The 14,586-nt window shown below is 50.6% G+C and overlaps 1 protein-coding gene across 1 annotated transcript in view; it reads right to left on the minus strand.

Moving 5' to 3' along the window:
• The window catches only part of CARD11 (caspase recruitment domain family member 11), a gene marked incomplete at its 3' end in the record, with an annotated part of 31,893 nt that extends 18,336 nt beyond the window's left edge, over positions 1 to 13,557 (minus strand). Inside the window, exons 1-10 of the mRNA XM_084251324.1 lie at positions 13,350 to 13,557; positions 11,432 to 11,569; positions 10,080 to 10,405; positions 7,462 to 7,641; positions 6,440 to 6,592; positions 5,882 to 6,007; positions 5,048 to 5,245; positions 3,216 to 3,392; positions 2,183 to 2,234; positions 958 to 1,040 (exon numbers count right to left, since the gene is read on the minus strand). Coding sequence (XP_084107450.1) covers positions 958 to 1,040; positions 2,183 to 2,234; positions 3,216 to 3,392; positions 5,048 to 5,245; positions 5,882 to 6,007; positions 6,440 to 6,592; positions 7,462 to 7,641; positions 10,080 to 10,405; positions 11,432 to 11,569; positions 13,350 to 13,548 — 1,632 coding nt within the window. The 5' untranslated portion in view covers positions 13,549 to 13,557. The remainder of the gene's footprint in view (positions 1 to 957; positions 1,041 to 2,182; positions 2,235 to 3,215; positions 3,393 to 5,047; positions 5,246 to 5,881; positions 6,008 to 6,439; positions 6,593 to 7,461; positions 7,642 to 10,079; positions 10,406 to 11,431; positions 11,570 to 13,349) is intronic.
• Between the last annotated feature and the right edge of the window lie 1,029 nt (positions 13,558 to 14,586).

Genomic DNA, 14,586 nt, shown 5'->3' on the forward strand with positions numbered 1-14,586 from the left:
AGCCATAGAGCCTGGTGCACATCTGCTTGAACATCTGCTCGCTGCCTCTGGAGAGGCAGGGAGGGTGCAGGCAGGAATGATGGAGGCTTGGGAGCTGGAGCAGTCCCTTACCCTGCACAGCTGAGTTCAGTGGCCCCAGAGCTGTACTGGCCTTGAGCACCTGGATGCCATGTGGTCCTAGGGACCTGGTGGTGATGGTGGCAATGGATGCTTTCCCTCAGATAGCATGGCTGCTGGAGGGTGACCCTTTAAAATGAGCCCTGCTGGCTCCTGGCAAGGGCTGCCTTAAAGAAGAACCTTGGATTTCACAACCCACCCCCAGCCACACTCAGACAGAAATCATTCATTATCAAATTTCTGCCTCCCCGAGGGCCTGATTTTGGAAGCAGAGCTGACAAGCTTCCCAGAGCATCCCCTGGGGTTAGAATTTTTAATCCTAGGCCTTCTGCTGCTTGGTGGGGGGAGTGGCACTAGGTCTGTGGTTGGGACTCTGCCAGGTTTGGCCCAGGTGGGCTGGAGCTGAAGTGTGGGGGACACTGGGCTAGGGGAGGGATCGCTGAGCTTTTGCTCTGGGGCATTTGAGACTTTAGCTGCTCACAGGCTGCATCCGCCTGCCGCTGCCTCCCCAGGCTGCCGGAGTTGCCAGGGGCTGAGAAGCTGCGGCAGAATTTTCAGCCGCCTGTGCAATTCGCTACAGCCCCTTGGAGGCCCATCTCTTCCTCCCACCAAGTGTTAAATTGGGAAAGGAGGCGGCAAGAAGGTGTAAATACATCATGAAGCCGTGGAAACATCTTTAAATAAACATAAGCAGGACCTGGGCTGCAGCCCCCCCCTGAACAGTGACTGTTCATAGGTCCCACTTAGGGAGTAGAGGGGGTGCTGGGGCAGACAAAGCTGGGGGCCTGGGAATCAGGTTCTGAGCTAGAAGGGGGGGGGGTGCGGAGGACCATGGCTTACCATCTTGGAGAATGAGTTGGTGATGGGCAGGGATCTGCAGGAGCTGGGGCTGCCGCCCATGCCGTCTTCCTCATGTCCCTTTGCTGTCCACAGGAAAGGGGCAGGAGAGGCAGAGAGGATGGGGGGATGGTGGTGAGGTAGAAAAGAGAGAAGGAGAAGGGAATTGAGAGCCCCTGTGGCTATGAGCACTTGGGGGCTGTCCTTTCTGGGTGACATCCTGCAATTCTCCTAAAAGGTGGGGAGAACCTAGTCTTACTCCCCGGCATATTCCTGCCTGAGCCAGGGCCAGGGCTCCAGGCAGGTCAATGTCATGTGTCTCTGAGACTTGGCTAGGGGCCCCCACTCTCTCTGGGTATGGGGAGTTGGGAGGGTACCTCTGTCAGGAGTGACACCTTGTCATCTTCTCTGGTTCCCTTCTCTGCCCTCTACCAGATTCAAAGCGAGTGCCCACAGCCCAGATCTGGACCCCCTGCTCCCCACTCCTGTCCCCTTGGAGGGGTGAAGTCGCCCACGTCCTCAACCCTGTCAGCCTCAGAATGGCAGAGTGTGGGCTCCTGACCCCGGCTCTGCTCCCGGCTCTGCCCCAGGTGCCCTCGTGGAGATCATGTACCTTGGCCCAAATTCCCCCCTTCCCAAGTCCAGCCTAAACACTCCTTTCTTGGCAGATCCTTCCACGACCTTCCTCTGACCTCTCTCCTGGGTTTCCAAAACCACTTTTTTTACTCACGGCCTGGGCTCTGCAAGTGGACCGGTGGCACCTGGCACTTGATTCACGTGGGCAAACCCTTGCTAGTCAATTATTACTCCCAGAGTTGAGGCAAGGACAAATGACAGCAATTCTGAAGACAGTATGTCTCGGGGAGCCAGGGACTTCTGGGTGAACCAGCAGCCGTCTACCCCAGGGACAGCCTGACCACGAGTGTGGGAGGAGGTGGCACAGCCCTCCAGCAGAGAGGCCATGAGCAGAAATGCAAAGTTCAGCTGAGACAGCAGCAGCCCCATCAGATCCACAGGGAGGAGCAGGGGTAGGGAAACCACAGACGTGACGCTCCCGAGGTTGGACATGACAATGAACATTAATTACTATCTGGACACCCCACCACCATGGGGGCCCCCAGGTCTGTCCCAGGTTTACCTCGTAGGATTGATGGCTGCAATGGGAGAAACAGATGGACCCAGAGAGTCAGAGTGACAGACAGGAGAGGGATCCGGTCGTCTCACTAACCTTGAAAATCTGATGTTCGCTTCAGGCTGATGGGGGATTTGGCTCTCTGCAGCTGAAAGAGAGGGAGGGAGAAAGGAGACAGAGGACACAAATCAAACAAGGCCCCAGACACATGTCACTGGAGCTAAGGAAAAAAATAAATTGAGGTGTGCCCAGGCTGCCCCTTGTCACGCGGCTGCCTGAGTCGGAGTCTCTGGAATCGGAAAGCACAGGACGTCCATCTCCCCTTGGCCCAGCTAGGGCACTGCTGTGCAGACTAGCTTCCCCCGGGGGGCGGCGCAGTGTGGCTCAGATGGTACAAGAACCCAGTGGGAAGGAGTGTGTGTGGAGGAGTATATGAGGCTGAGCACAACCTGGGATGTGAAGCAGGGGCGTTTTCAGCAAAGGACGGAGTAGCTGCCCTCATCACGAGCTGCTAGAGGTTTCCCAAGGGCCTGGGATTTGCTGCCCTGGGCCTTCTAGCTCCACATACAGAGGCAGGGCAGAGGGGAGTGGATGGTCAGGCCTTGGTGGTCACGCCCTTCTCATTTAAGATGGCTCCATTCATTCATTCATTCCTCACTGAGCATTAGCCGTGTGCCATGGATTACACCAGCTACTGAGCAAAGCAGATGGGATTCCTGCTGAAACTCCAGTTCCCCAAATGGTGCCTACCCCAAGCAATTAATATTAATAAACATGTGATAGGTACTCCATACTTAATATGTTGAATGCACAAATGAATTTGGAAATTATGCTTATTTCATTCACTCTCGCTCTCTACTTTACACTTTTATTACATTTATAAGAGAGGGGAGAACTGGTAAAAACACACACATAAAAAGCATGAGCTGGCAGGATCTCTGTTCATAGAGCTGAAAGAAGTCAAGGAATGTGCCAGGACCACGTGTGTCTGTGCTGCATCTTCATCTGCCTGCAGGGGGCTCCTCACCTCCACCCCTTTCGATGAGGCACTGTGAGTACTGGGTCTCGGGAGTGGAAGGCCTGCGGGGACAGAGAGGACCCTGGTTCTTCACCTGACCAAACCAAGTACCTGGATGCCCTTCAGATTCATCCTGCGCTTGGGCGGGTTGTAGGACAGAAAGTATCTGTTGTCTTCCGGCGACTCCTCTGAGGTGGATGAATCATCAGCCTCCTGACCGTTGGTCCTGGGGCTGGCATCTCCAAAATTCTGAGAGATGATGGTTATTGGCAGGTTCCTGGGTAGACTCTGGAGACAAAGAGAAGTACAGGACACCAGTCACCAAAGGCTCAGCTCATGATGTTAGCGATCTCTTGGCCACCGTGCCTGAAGCTCTGGATGACCCATTTTCTTTCACAACTGGCGTGCACCCAGATCCCAAGGCTTATATCCTAGCTGAACTCTGCTCCTTGCAGCCTCCTGCACCCCCATCTCCCTCCTGCTGGGAACTGGAGCAAACACTAGTTTTCTTCCACAATAAATAACAAAGGGGTTGGCCTTAGCTGGTCTCAGCCTTAGATCTGATGTACACCATCACACTCCCAGTTTCCAGCCCAGCCCATGCCTTAGCTGCACATATAAAATAAAAAATGCTGAGTCACTGAACAAGGACAAAAGCACTGCCAGGTACTGTTCTAATTGCTTTATATTGTCTGAATATAATACTGTCAGAAGCTGAGTTGCAGGAGCATTAAGTAATTTCCGGTTGACTGTGCCTGAGCCATACAACACCTGTGTGCTACATTACCTCAAACCCAAATCTACTTCCTTATTTACCTAAACAAAATCCTTGGAGGTCCCAGAATAACAACCAAGTTCCTTAGCCTATAAACCCACAGCCTGCCACCCTCTCTGGCCACATGTCTGGCCTGTGCCCACCTCCTACTCTACAGTCTGCCAATAGCATGCCATGCAATGGTCATCCAGGCCTTTGCCACTGCCCCCCAGCCTGGAATATCAGAATCCTCACCTAACAAGGGTCTATCACAGTTTCCCTTCACATATTTGGTAGCTGCACCCTGAGGTGCTACCCTGAGCCTAACACCCTGCTAAGGACCTTGGACAAGTTGAGAGGCCCTCATGGAGTTTCTGCATAATGACAACTGTAGTAAAATCTGTTGAAAGAAGGGCATCACATGCGGTTTTTAATATGGGGACTAGTGGAAGCCTAGCCCAGTAAGTGACACATTGGCCAGGACCAGACAGTGGACAGAATTTGGCCAGGTGAAGTCAGGGGGCAGTATTCCAGGTGGCAGTCCCGAGGCATTAAGAACCGCTCTTGTAGGAAGTCTTTCCTGAAACCCGACAGATGGTACAGCGGTCCTGGGCAACCACAGCACCCCTTGTACTTATAATTTACAACATTGGGCTGGAAGCTCATGTTCCTGGATTTACAGTCCTCAGACCTGCGCTTGAGGCACTCAACCCCTCAGCCACATACACAATGGCAGAGCCCATTCATTTCTGAGAGCTGGGCCCTGCTGTGACATGCAACCTGAACTTGACACTGCTCATGAGTGAGTTTCCTTGTAGGCACTAGCAACTACAGGGGAAGTAGGGCATCTTAAACCCAGTGACCGCCAGGGGGGTGTAAAGGAACCTGGGGGAGGCTAGTGACCAGCCATGAAAGGGAGCTGAAGCTGCTTGGTGAAGTGACCCCCTGAGTTGGCTTCACTGGTGAGAGGCCAAGTCAGGTATCTAGCCTGCATCTTCCAGCTTCAAGATGAGTGGCTTGTTCTCATTATGACACAGATGCACAGAAAGTTCCAGGACCTGGGTTATTCTGGAAGTGGTAAGAAATGGTGTGCTTCTGGCTGGAGACTCGCCGCAAGGGAGAGTGGTGAGCCTGCTCAGTGGGGTGGGAGGCACCTGGCTGCAGGAGTGGGGGTACAGCCCACACTCACCTGGTCCAGGCTGCTGCTGTCCTTGGAGAGGCGCCTGAGCTTGCTTTCCAAGTTGACAATGCAGGCTTCCCGCCGGACCTTCTCGATTCTCATCTCATCATTCTTCTCCTCCAGCTCGCGGATCTGTTTACGGTACTTGTCCTTTTCGATGAGGCATTGTGAGTACTGGGTCTGCGCTTCGTCTCGGGAGTGGAAGGCCTGCCGGGGACAGAGAGGATCCTGGTTCTTCACCTGACCAAACCAAACTGCATCCAGGGACAAGTGTGGGCTCCAGCTGGGTGTCAGCCACAGTGTCTCCCCAGCTCTGGGCTATGACACTCACTGCCTTCCTCAACAACACATGCCGCAGCCCTTGAGAGGTGCCAGGCCCTGTGCTAAGAGCACTGGTGCAGAATCTCTGGGAACCTACTCCCTGCACCTGTGAGGTGGCCTTGTCATTATTATTCCCACTTACAGGTGAGGGCCCTGGGGCTCCCAGGGGTGGCAGCTAGGTGGTAGTCACATGTCTAATGAGTGACAGGGCCTGAAGTGGCCATCTTACTCTGGAGAGCAGGCACTGAAGGACCATGCTGTGTTGTAGGAGCTGCTGGAGTTCAGCTCAGGCCCCCATGATATTCAAATGCCTGTGAATTCTGAAATTCACAATTCTGAAATTCTTTTGGGGATGGATTTTAACTTTGGAATGGAAATAGGAAAGATGGACCCCTGAGTAATTCCTGCAGAGCTAATGACACTGCACTGGCTGCAACATCCTGATTGACCCAAATGGCTTGGGGGTGGGCCCTGTGGTACAATGCGGGGTCTCACAGGGCCAGCTGCCCCAGGGGCCCGTACCTGGTCCCGCTCATGCTCCACCTCCTCCAGCTGCAGCATGACCGTGTTCATGCGGTGCTTATACATTTCACAGTCCTTCCCCAGTGTTGAGCACTTCAGCTCCAGGTCCTCCTTCTCCTCCAGGTACTGTAAGTGACAGGCAGAGATCAATATGCGCCAGGCTGGCAGCATGGCACGGCTGACTGGCTGGAACTGGCCTGTCCCTCCCTACATTACCTGTGCCTCTTGGGGGCAGCCTTCAGACTGGAAGAATCACAATAGTAGGGGAGTTAATCAACTGAGATTGGCTGCGAGGCTACTCTGAGCCAGGGAGTGTGATGGGGGATGGTGCAGGCATGTCCTCCCGTGGCCTTGAGCCCCAAGGGAAGACAGGTGCTATGCCGACACTCAGTGATTCATAAATACCTACACGGGTGCTGATGTTGGCATGCCTAGTGGATTCATACCAGGGGTAGACCTATTCCCTGGAAGAGAGTGTGGGGTCGGTCCCACTAATGCAGCTCAGCCCACAGGGCCTCCCTGGTGTGGAAGCTGCTCCTTCACCTGGGGGGCTCTCACCTTGTCCCGTAGCTCCTCTGCCTGGCGGACCTCCTCCTGCAGGTTGTAGATCTTGTTGACGAGCTCCTGCCGGTCCTCCAGGGCCTCCTTGCGGTCATGTTCCAGGATGTCCAGGATGGCCTTGTCTGAGTCCGGTAGGCTGCGCTTCCCAGCCTATGGGGCAGATGGGCAGGTTTAACCGAGCAGGGGTCAGGGAGGGGCAGGGAGCAAGGTGGATTTGGAAGATGGGGGACAAAAGAGCTGGCAACAGACTGATTTATGCCAGGAAGGCAGAGGCAGGAATCACTGTCTCTTGGGGTCTTTAAGCAGCTTATTATTTAAGAATTTTATCACCTGGAAAGAAGCATAAAACCCACTTCTACTCAGGAACATCCGGTGCCTATTGTTCTGTCCTAGCTCTTATCGGAACTGAGAGAAACAGTTGCTGCTCCTCCAAACACTTCACTGGTAACAACAAAGAGGCCTGATCTGCCTTCCAGACACTGCCCCTGAAATATCAGTTCATCTGCTCCGATTAGACAGGGATTTACCCTCTGCTCCAAATCAGAGTCCAACACCAGGCTGCCAGCCCTGGGAGAGGGGGTAACTCGGAGGAAGGGAAGGGGTGCCTTTTTATCTTTCCCTGCCCATGTACTTTGGGATGTTCTTCCTCAGCGACTTTCTCCTCCATACCCACAGGTGCTTCCGTGTTGACAAATGCGGGGAGGCACTCAGAAGTTTTAACAAATCACATGGCGTTGAGGGGCGAGTTTCCAGGAATCTTTAAAAGCAAGTAGGTTTCCTGAGTGCACTTTTCTCGCAGTGCTTGGGACACTGACATCCGTGTGAACAGCAGTATTATCTCACACAATGTCCCTTCTCTGAGAAGTGGGTGGTGTGGTTGTCCCCACTTTGGACAGGAAGAAACTAAGGTATCCTAGGATGGCATGAAATGCCGCGGCTCGGCAGTCAGAAAGTGGGGGCCCTGGGCATCAGGCTGAAACCTCATCCCTCTTCTTCCCCGCGCTCTCCCAGGCCCTCACCTGTATGATGGACTGCAGCTCCTGGATTTTGGTCTTCAGCATCTCATTCTCCCGCTCCAGTTCCAGAACTTGTTCCTTCTTGGGCCGATTCTCAATGTCGTTCTTCAGTTTCAGCGACTGGTTCCTCTCCAGCTTGCACTCCTCTTCCATCTTATTCAACCGATGCTTTAGCTGATCGATCTAAAACACCCCAAGAGTGCCAAAGGGAGGATATTGTTGGAGGACACACTCAGAAACATACAGCCTCGCTTGAGCCTGCTGATTTTCCAGCATCACCTGTTGCACCCTCTCCTTCTTCCAATGGGTGACAGAGAACGGCTCAAAGAAACCTTCTCCAGTTAAACAAACCACCACCTCCTTGTTGATGAAGAGTCCCTCCTTCCTCAGTTTAGGATAGATCTAAAGGCTGAGTGTGCCTTAGAAAGTTCCCTCAGGAAACTTGTGGGGTGGACAAAGCTATAGATTAAGATAAGACTCCTAAACTGGCATTTCCCCAAGGCAGGTGATCTATTTCAATACCCTTTTGTAATGGGTTTCAAACTCATCCTCAGAACTGGAGGATCCCCTGGGAGACCCCTACTGTTATTGCAGGCAGTTATTGCAGGGAGCAAAGGGATGGCTGAGAAGTCAGGGATCTGATTTGTTATTAAGCCTTTTGCTTCCCAAGCCTGGCTGGTCTTGGTAAAATACCCCAAACAAGAGGCATTTCAAGGGCAGCAAGAGAGGGAGGCACCAAATAGGTGGGTGTCCTCTTTCAATTCTAGGCCTGTGGGGAGGCTGGTGTCAGGAGGTCTGGCAGATAGGGGGCAGAGAGAGGGAGAGGCCTGCACACCTATGGCCTAAAGGAGGGAGGAAAGAGGCAAGCACGGAAGCATCCTGGGGATGAGAAACGACCCAAGGACTCAGCTGGCCAGATGCTCTTTCAAGTTCTAGACACACTTTCTTACTGCTGATACATCTCCAGGGAGACATAATACAGAATAAAATTCTAGGAGAGAAAGTTATAAGTCCCTGCAGCACAAATTAACACCCTCAAATCCTAGATAAAACAGCACAGAAACCTCTCTTGGTCATGCACAAAAAAAAGAAAATTCAGTATCTTGGATAAGCAATGCCAGTGTCCAGTGCTGGGTTCAGACCCCTAGTCCCAGGCACATGGCCATGGGGTGCTAGCCTGTGGGGTGCTCACTGGGATGGCCACTAGGCCCAAGATTTCTTGCGCAGTATCTCAGCAACCCTGTGGTGTAGGTCTTGTTTTCATTATTGCCATTTATGAAGAAATCAAGACCAAGAGCCAACTAAGTGGTAAAGCCAACAACCGGGGTTTGAACTCAGAGTTACAGGACTTAAAAGCACCTGCACGTTACAAAAATGCTCTACTCTCCACTAAGCCACTGACTCAATCTGCCTGGATACTAGTGAACTGTTTACCGAGCTGGCTGCTTCAACTAAGAGCAAGTGACCTGAGCAGAAATCAGGTTATTTATCCCTGTGTCCCCCAGAGTGCTTAGCACAGTGCCTTATACATGGCAGGTGCTTAATAAATATTCCAAGAGTTTATTTTCCACCCAGCAGCCAGAGTGATCCTTCTAGATATAAATCAGCTGTCACTCTTCAGCTCTCACTCCTTTAGTGGCTTCCCATCACAACTGGAATAAATTCCAAAGTTCTTGCTGTGTCCCCATGATCTGGACCCCAGCCATCTCTCCCACTTCTTTCCCTGCCACTTGCTCATTTCATGCCAGCCCCACTGCCTCTCATGCTGTTTCTCAAAACACTAAGCATGCCTCGTACTTGGGGCCTCTCCATTTGCTCTTTGCTCTCCCCTCAGGCCTACACGGCTGGCTCCTCCCCTTTCAGCAGGTCTCTAATCAAGCGTCCAATTCTCAGGGACCTTCCCCTGATTATCCTATTTAAAATAGCACCCCTCACTCACTATCCTCAAACTTTCCCCCACTTAATAGCACTTATGACTATCAGCTATTTATGTGTTTGCTTTCTGATTGGAACGTGAGCGCCATGCCAGCAGGGCCTAGGTTGTGAGTTATGTATCCCTGGAAAAGAGCCTGGTGCATGGCGGCACTCAGTAAATAAAAGGAATACATTAGCTCAGCAAATCCCCTGCCTTTTCTTCATGTTGGAGATAAACTCATTAACGATGTCAAACATCAGTTGGTGGATCGTTCACTGGTGATTTCACGCTGACTTTGTGGATACGGCTACGAAGGGCAGAGCCCTGGTTTCGAGGACCTCAGGTGTTGTGTCCTGGTGCTGTCTCCTCAATGATTATCCTCCCCTCCTTGCATGGGGCAGGGCCTGTGTGCACATGTCTACACATGCATGCACACGGTAGGTGGATCCTGGCTCCTGAGCAGAGAGAAGCGCCGCTGGGTCCATGTACACCTGTGTGCACACATGCATGGTAGACTTGGAGCCAGTGGTGGGACAGCCCACGAAAGCTGCACACATGTGTATGGTGAATCTAGACCTCTGGACCCCCTGCTACGGGTGAAACTCTGGTGGCTTGTGTCTGCAAGAGCCTGTGGGTGGTCTGGAGCTCTAGTGACCTTGGCTTCCCTTTGCCCCACCTGGCTGTAGCCCCACTGTGGGCCCCTTACCTCGAGCTGTAGGTCCCGGCTCCGCATGACCGCCATGTTCTTCTCCTCGCTGAGCTGGGCGTAGCGCATGGCCAGGTTATAGTTGTCGTCCTTCACCTTGACCAGCTCGTCGTTGTAGCTGTCCCGTTCCTCCTTCATCTTGTAGTACCGTTCCTGGAAGGTCAGCAGCTCCACCCTGGTCAGTGTCAGCTGCTTCTTTTCATCTTCTAGTTGTCGGGACTTGGCTAGCAGCTCGCACCGCTGCAGGTCCTTGGCCTTCATCTGCTGCTGCAGCTTGATGACCTCGTTCATCAGGAAGTGAGTGAGGCCCTCGTGGCCCTCCTCCACTGTGGAGAGGGGAGCCCAGTCAGGCCTGATAACTGGGAGGGGGCTGAGGGGATTCCAGGCGAGGGTCGGGTGTCATTCTTTCACCCATTCACTCGCCAACATTTTACTGAGCTCTTACTACCCGTTAGGCACTGGGGATTCAGGGTGAGCAAAACAGCCTTGGTCCTGGCAGAGATTAAGGTCTGGTAAGGGAGATAGACATTAAAAAAAGCAAATGATCACACATGAATAAAACAGCAGATGCAGAGATTTCAAAAGCAAAGGTCTGGGGCTATGAGAGTGTATAGCAGGGGACCAGATGCAGCAGGGTGGGGAGGAGGAGGTGAGGTCAGAGATGGTCCAGACACTTGAGCTGAAATGTTAAATCGAAGCAAGAAAACACATTCTTGGAAGGTGGAACAACATTGCCAAGACTCTGTAGAGAGGAGGGAGGAGCCTGGCACATTTCAGGGACCAAAGGAAGACCAAAGTGGCTGGGGCCCGAGAGAGGGAGAGGCAGAAAGGTGAGGCTGGAGGGACAGCAGGGGCCGGGCCAGGTAAGGTCTTTGTGGGTACACTACGGACTTGAGTGTTCAGATGGAAGCAATGAAAAGCCACTGAAAGCAGGCGAAAACACTGGAACAGAGCAGGAATGGATGCAGAGCGGTGATGGGCTGTAGGAGTCTGGACTGGGGTAGGGGTGCAGATGAAGAAAAGACTGAAGAATATTAGGAAGGAAAATTAAGAAGACAAGATGACCAAGGGCTCTGATTCATGGGATACTGGCAAGAGCAGGCGAAGCAAGGACAGGCTCCATGGGGGGATGAGTTTCTGTTCCATCCCTTCAGTGCTCACAGGGAGAGTCTATAAACCTCTCCATTTTGTCACCTAACTTTGATCATCAGGCAGAAAGAGGGCACTCAAACACCACAGATTGATAGCTTTAGCGCTGCCTCACTACTGGACACACACATGCCCACACACCGTCCTTCCAGAGTCTGAATGGCAAAGCCATTCAGAATGGCTCTGCTGGCAAAGCCACTTACCCACAATGGTGGAGAATCTCCGGGTGGGTTCCTTTCCAGTCACCAGTTTGTACAGTTCTGGGTAGTAAAATTCCAGGCTCTCCAAGAAGACCACATAACCCCTCTGCCCCTTGGTGTGCAGAATGTCCAACAGCCGACCTAAGAGAAGGGCCCAATCACTCAGTGAGAAGAAGCATACCAATCAGTGAGAAGAAGCATACCTGTTTGATTGGATGCCAGCCCGAATGCCCAATCTTATCCTGAACTCATATCTTTCAATAACCTCTAAGAAGACAGTCTCACCACATCCTGTCACTCCTGAGTTGGCTCTTGGAGTTGAGATAATGTAAATCAAAGTGCCAGGCCCTCAGCAGGGATTCAGTGGTGTTAGTTTCCTTTCTCTAAGAAACTGGTGGAGCCAGGATAAGTAGTATTGCAGCCACAGGTAACCAACAGTTTCAAAGAGCTTCCCAACTGACCAGGGTTAAAATTAACCAGACAGGCATCAGCTCTCCTACGTTTGAAGGAGGTTAGTAGTACACTTGCAGTTATGGAAAAGTATATGTTTTTCTGGGATTTAAAGCCAGAAGGCACATATTTGGGTGGGAAGCAAGGAACAGTCATAAAAGGATGCATAGCTCCATGTTCGCCTTTGGGATTATCATCTGCTCTGGAAAAAACTTTAACCTAAAATGATTAAGGTCAATCTAAAGTGATCAAGGGGTGTGCTTGGCTGGGCTGATGTAGCCCCTCAGCTTGTGCTTGTTACACTCCACATCTCCCACAGTTTTCAGTTTTTATGGTTACATATCTTGGTCCTTCCTTAGACATTTTGTTTTCAGATATTTCTTCCCTTGAGGTGCTGAAGCACTACCTTTACCCCAGGATACACACAATAATGAGCTTCATCTTGTGTCTACGGCTTGTTTGGCAAAGTTGCCAGGAGCACAGTGTCGAGAAGGAGTCTAGAGTTACATCTGAGCTCAGGAGGAAAGCCTGCTGTGATTAGTGATCTCTGACACGCATGCAAAGGACAGTCACAGCACAGGTGCTACTTATCACCAGCCACACTGTGGGATGGTGATTTTTGAGCCTTTTAAACTGTGAGCCACAGAAAGAAATATATTTTTATGTTGTGACCTCATGTCCACATCCAAAGGCAAATATACAAAAACACATGTATGTTTGTATACATGCATACACATGCAAAAGCAAAACAAGTCTCACAAATCACACTTGTTACTTGTCATGTATGTGACAGTGTCATGGATCCCTAGGCAGCCTGGGAGCCTGTGGATGCCTTCTCAGAATAATAGTTGTATACAGATAAAATGCATCAGATTACAATGGGAATAAATTATAATAAAATACATTTATTGTATTAAATAAATCAATAAAATATATTTATACTAAATAAATTAATAAAACATATATATTATGTTAAATAAATGAAATTAATTTAATATCAAATATTAAATTTGTGATGCAGTAATAAATGTACTTCTTTATCAATGCATTTGACAATTGGGTCTAGTAGCTACTGTGATTTCATGGGAGAGATGACTGCAAATGCTCTTTTGAGAGCTCTGTAACAACCATAATGATATAAAGATACCTGCAAGTTTCATTGTTGACAAAGTGATGGGTGTTACTAATCTATGCTATGAGTTGTTGCCTAGCCACATCCACAATGGAAGGAAATGCTAAATCTCAGTTTAGGTTAAAATTAAAGAGGCAGTTTCCTCCCTGTTCAAGTTCATGCACCACCTCAGTTCTATACATGGACAACGTGAAGGGGTCCAGGGGGTGAGCAGAGGAGAGGACCCCAGTGTAAAAATTTCGGACTCAAACTCCTTTGGGTCCAGTTCATTGAAGGGCATTCCCGAGAGCGGCCACTAGAGGAAGCACTTCCCCTCCCGCCCAGCGACTCCCAGGTCACCTGCGCGGTTGATCTTGGAGGGCAGCATGGGCGCGTTGAGCACTTCATCCTCGTCCTGTTCATCAATCACCTTGCACTGGCGCAGGTAGGGGGTGAGCTTGGCTGGGTTGATGTAGCGGCTCAGCATGTGCCGGTTGCACTCCACGTTTTCCCACAAGGCATCCTCTTCGTCCTTCAGCGTCTCCATGTAGTCCTCCATCTCTGGCCCGCCTCCTTTTAGACATAAATCCCAGCCAGGTTAATAAAAGGGCCTCACTGGAATGCTCTGGAAACTGCCTTGGAATGAGCTCTAGAATATATTGTTTAGTGATAAAAAGGTAGAGAAAAGTATATATGCATTTTACCTTGTATTTAAGGTATTTGAATATAGACATGTATTTCCTTACATACTAAACAATGGACAGATAAGCCATAAACATTAAAAAAAATATTTACGGACTGCCTTGTGGTGCAGGGGTTAAAGACAGCACTAACAAGCTATCACCAGCACTGCAGCATGAGTTTGATCCCCGGCCAGGCAGCTGACCCACATGGCGCAGCAGACCTCTCCTGACTCCCCGCTGCTCCCCTCGGCAGTGTATTTCAGTAGATCTGCCTGTTCTGCTCCCCACTGTCTCTGGTGAATCCTCTCACCCACCTCCCTGCACCTCGGACCTATACCTCAGTTCTTCTTTTTTTTTTTTTAAAGATTTATTTATTTATTTATTTAGTTAGTTAGTTAGTTATTTATACAAGCACTGGGTACAGTCAGAAGCAGGGGAGGGTGAGAGAATTCACCAGAGCCAGAGCGGGGAGCAGAGCAGGCAGAAGGACCGAAGTACACTGCTGAGGGGAACAGCAGGCGGCAGGAGAGGTCTGCGCGCCATGTGGGACCCTCCTCTGGTGGCCGGGGAGCAGCCAGGGATCAAACCGGCGCTGCAGAGGCTGTGGGCAGCTTCGCAACCCAGCGCTCAACCACTGCGCCACTGGGGAGGCCCCTATACCTCAGTTCTTGTGTGTATAAATAAATAAGTCTTTAAATAAATATTTATAGGAGGGAAAAGTTTTGCAATCTTAGTATATCCTTTTCATCCAACTTTTTATATCTTACTAAGAATTTGTCTTTCTAAAATACTATGTACTATAATTTTTTATTTTATAATTTCGCATATTATACTGTATGCGTCCTCATTTCCTATTTCAACCTGTTTTTTACTCTCTAATTTTCTGAGATTCATCTAGGTTGATACATATAGAT

This window comes from Talpa europaea (genome assembly GCF_964194135.1).
Source record: "Talpa europaea genome assembly, chromosome: 12".
In the NCBI taxonomy this organism is placed as follows: Eukaryota; Metazoa; Chordata; class Mammalia; order Eulipotyphla; family Talpidae; genus Talpa; species Talpa europaea.